Raw genomic sequence first — 4,440 nt, forward strand, 5'->3', positions numbered from 1 at the left:
TGTGTGTGTGTGTGTGTGTGTGTGTGTGTGTGTGTGTGTGTACCTCCAGTGGATCAGAGTGTGTATCAGGTGTGTGTATCCCTGAGCAGCAGCCAGGTGGAGCAGCGTCATCCCGCGGTGACGGACGGAGTGATGAAGCCTCTCTCCTCCTCCTCCTCCCCACCGTCCTCCTCTCATCATCCGCTCACAGACTCCCACAATCCTCCTCTCAAACCACTGAGACGACTGACACACAGAGACGGACAGAGACACACAGAGACACACAGAGACAGAGGTACAGAGATGGACAGAGATGGACAGAGACACACAGAGACAGAGGGACAGAGACGAACAGAGACATTATTATTGAAAAACAGAAAAAGAATATTTTTTTGCCTTTCCTCATTTTTCATCGGTCCGCCACAATGGACACAATAACAACAACAATCCGGCTGGAAGAAGACAAAAGAGGACAAATGGCTTTTTTTCTTTAAAAAAGAAGATTTTTTTGTTTTTTATTTATTCCTTTTTTTTCTCTAACAAAAGTTTTGGGAGATTTTTAAAGAAGTTTCAGGATTTGTTGTTCAATTCAATTTTTTAAAAAATGTTTTGATAGTTTTTAAAAAGTTAATTTTGCAGTTTAATTTCTTTAAAGGCTTTGGGCAATTATTTTTTATTTAAAATGTGTTTTTGTAGATTTCCAAGGAATAGTTTTTAAAAGACAATGTTTTCACAAATCTTTTTCCTTTCAGAGTGGTGGAGATTTTTAAGGAAAATTAACAGTGTTTTTTTTTCTTTTTTGGGGGGCATTTTTATATTCTTTAAAAACTTCTAGCGATTTTTATACAATAAATGGCTTTCTTTCTTTTTTTAATTTTTATATATCTATATAATACAGCTATTTTTCAGACAAAACAAATGTGTAAATTTTAGTTCTTTAAAAATTTTGCGCAATTAAAAAAACATTTTGGATATTTTTTTATTCTTAAAAACTTTATCAAAATTAAATTCTTTAAAATTTCGTCCATGTTTAAATCTCTGGTGATTTAAAAAAAAAAAAAAGTTGAACACATCACCTTTTTCTGGCCCTAGATAAAAATTGCTTTTTGCATTTTCAATGACTTTTGCTGTTTTTTCATAACCGTACGAACGCCAGTGTTTGGTTTTAACACAGCTTTCCTGTTGTACCCGACCTTCAAAATAAAAGCTAAAAAAAACTAACTCATTGTAGTTTTTTAATGTATTTCTACACAGAAGTTTGAAATAAAGAATCTAAACCCGATTCAGAGACAGTGTGATGAGCAGAGCTCCGTGTGTGTGTGTTGTAATTGTTTTGGCGTCTCTGTGTGTGTGTGTGTGTGTGTGTGTGTGTGTGTGTGTCACACTGAGTCTATTTTAACTCGAGGGTCGGAGCTGCCAAATTCCCCGTGACATCAGAGCGAGTCGGGTTCAGCGGAGGTCGCTCTGCAGAGACGTTTCGCTGCCAGTTTCCACTCAGGCTCGTTTGTTGGTTTTAACCCGTTTACCAGCTCGACCCTCACCTCCGTCTCATCCGTCTGACCTCTGACCTTCACAGCGGAGCAGCAGTTATTTTTATTTAAACTATATTTTCTTCTTTAAAAATTTCTAGTGATTTTTAAGCAAACATTTTGGCTTTCATTTTTCTTAAAACATTTTTTAAGGGTTTTTAAAGAAAATATTGACAATATTTATTTGCGTCTTAAAAATGTCTCATTTTAGAAAATGGCTTTTTGGAAAATGGCTGGAAAAAAAAGACTTTTATTTTCTTTACATTTTTTTGTGATTTTCTTTTTTTTGGTCATTGAAATTTGGAAGGTGTGTTTTCATTAAACATCTCCACACTGACATTTATCATCCATCACTGTAAAAAGTGACTGATCACTGTTGGATTTTCAGATTTGTGACAGCCCTTGAACACATCATGTGTTAACACATGTTGGATCAGACAGGTGAACACAGCTGCTCTCACCCGTTCTTGGTCCTCAGGTAGAGGTGGGGGAGGGGGCGTGGCCAGCTGGTTGCCGTGCTGATGCTGGTGATGATGTTGCTGCTGGTTGTTGTCGCGGGCGGCCATCTCTGCCATCCTGCGCTCCATCTGCTCCAGACGCTCCAGGATGGACATCCGGAACTGATTATCTGCACACAGAAAACAGGCAGAGTGAGACCTCCTGCTGCCCTGCCTCTGCTCATATCTCTGCCAACTTTCTACGGATGCCGCGTTTCAGCGATTTCATTAACGCCGCCGCCTTGAGATAACGAGATAATTACACGAAGAGCGTCTTTGATACGATCCTCCGACACACTGCAGAGCGAGGTCTCACTCTGCTGATTATTCATGAAATCTTTATTATCAGCAGGAGCCCACAGCTGACCTGATGTGTGTGTGTCGACAGCTCTAAGCAGGGGGCGCATGGAAAAGTCCTCTCTGGAAACACACACACACACACACACACACACACACACACACACACACACACACACACACACACACACACACACACACACACACACAGACTGGGTGCCAGGCGGCGGGACGATTGAAGTCAGTTGAGATAGTTTCCATTTCAGAAACTAAATATAAACTAATACAGCCTGATACACTGTGACCTGCACACACACACACACACACACACACACACACACACACAAAATTGATTATTTTGCCGATTATCTTCTGTGTTTATCAATTTTATTTAATTTGGTCTAATGAGATGTGAAAGATTTTCATGCAAAAGATTCTCAATTGTATAGAAACAAGTAAAATATTTGTCACTAACGAACTTCTGGTCGTTTCAGTCTCAATCTGCCGCGGTCTCGCTGCCAGGGTGTGCTAATGCTAGCTGATGTCAGCTGCTAACCACAGCCTGTAGCTGCTAACCAGAGTCTGTAGCTGCTAAGGTACAGGTGTGACAGACTGTACAGGTGTGTACAGGTGTGACAGACTGTACAGGTGTGTAAAGGTGTGTCAGACTGTACAGGTGTGTACAGGTGTGACAGACTGTACAGGTGTGTACAGGTGTGACAGACTGTACAGGTGTGTCAAGGTGTGTCAGACTGTACAGGTGTGTACAGGTGTGTCAGACTGTACAGGTGTGTACAGGTGTGACAGACTGTACAGGTGTGTACAGGTGTGACAGACTGTACAGGTGTGACAGACTGTACAGGTGTGTACAGGTGTGACAGACTGTACAGGTGTGTACAGGTGTGACAGACTGTACAGGTGTGTACAGGTGTGACAGACTGTACAGGTGTACCTAATAAAGTGAAGACTTTAACAGTCAGTTTAATAACAAAAAACATTCCATTATATCTGAATATTTGATTCATTTGTCATTTTTTAAAATTTCGGCGAGTTGCCGTGTTACCGAGTAGCTGTGTAACCATGACAACCACAACAGAAACACACGCACACAGTCCTGTCCTACCGACACCATCCTGTCGCTGTCCTACGTCCATCTTCTGTTTGTCAGTCCAAAATACCATCCCTCCTTCTGTCTGTCTCTGTGTCTCTCTGTGTCTCTTTGTCTGTCCCTCTGTGTGTGTCCCTGTGTGTGCGGTGATGTCACTCTATCTAAAATTGCGATGACGAGCTGATGAGAGACGCTACACAGATTCAACAAACACACACACACACACACACACACACACTCACACTCACACACACACACACACACACACTCACACTCACACTCACACACACACACACTCACAGAGAGCAGGCTGAGCGGGCGTGCGGGGACCAACAAGTTAAAAAGAGAGAGAGAGAGACGGAGCAGCAAGGCATGCTGGGAAACCCAGTGAGGGCGGGAGCAGGGAGACGGCCTGTGATTGGTCGATGAGTCTGTCAATCAAAGGCCAGAGTCAGAAATAGCAGCTGATGACTGAGAGAGAGTTTCCAGGTGATGACAGCGGAAAACAGCTCCAGCTCATCAATCACACTCTGAGAGGGACACACAGGGGACACAGAGGGACAGGGACAGTGGGACACGCCCAGAGGGACACAGACAGACACCATGTTGTGTCTCTGTCCTCACACCATGTTTATCAGTCTCTATTTGTCTCCATGTCTTCACTGTGTCTTTAAAAAACATTCTGAAAAAGTTTGTTTTTTGGCAATTTTTTGTTTTTATTTTTTCCTAAAAATGTTTGGCAATTTGTTTTTGGTTTTTTTGCACAGTTTCTTGTGAATATTTATTTCTGCATTTTTTCTTAAAAATTGTTATTTTTATAAATATTTTTGGAAATATCTTAAAATAATAATCTTAGAAGAAATAGAGGAGAGAAGAGGAGCAGGAGGAGCAGGAGGAGGAGGAGGAGGAGCAGGAGGAACAGGAGGAGCAGGAGGAACAGGAGGAGCAGGAGGAGGAGGAAGAGGAGAGGAGCAGGAGGAGCAGGAGGAGGAGGAAGAGGAGAGGAGCAGGAGGAGCAGGAGGAGGAGGA

General features: G+C 42.2%; 1 protein-coding gene across 1 annotated transcript; it reads right to left on the reverse strand.

The window, feature by feature from the left end:
* Positions 1-43: 43 nt before the first annotated feature.
* Positions 44-3,502, reverse strand: LOC121966892 (calmodulin-binding transcription activator 2-like; the record flags this gene model as incomplete). The annotated part of the gene is made up of 3 exons (XM_042516962.1): positions 3,426-3,502; positions 1,970-2,136; positions 44-225 (listed from the first exon to the last, which is right to left on the reverse strand). Coding segments are annotated over exons 1-3 (407 nt in total), but the record flags the coding sequence as incomplete, so codon positions are not given.
* Positions 3,503-4,440: the final 938 nt, after the last annotated feature.

This window comes from Plectropomus leopardus, unplaced genomic scaffold, assembly GCF_008729295.1.
Source record: "Plectropomus leopardus isolate mb unplaced genomic scaffold, YSFRI_Pleo_2.0 unplaced_scaffold2623, whole genome shotgun sequence".
Lineage (NCBI taxonomy): Eukaryota > Metazoa > Chordata > Actinopteri > Perciformes > Serranidae > Plectropomus > Plectropomus leopardus.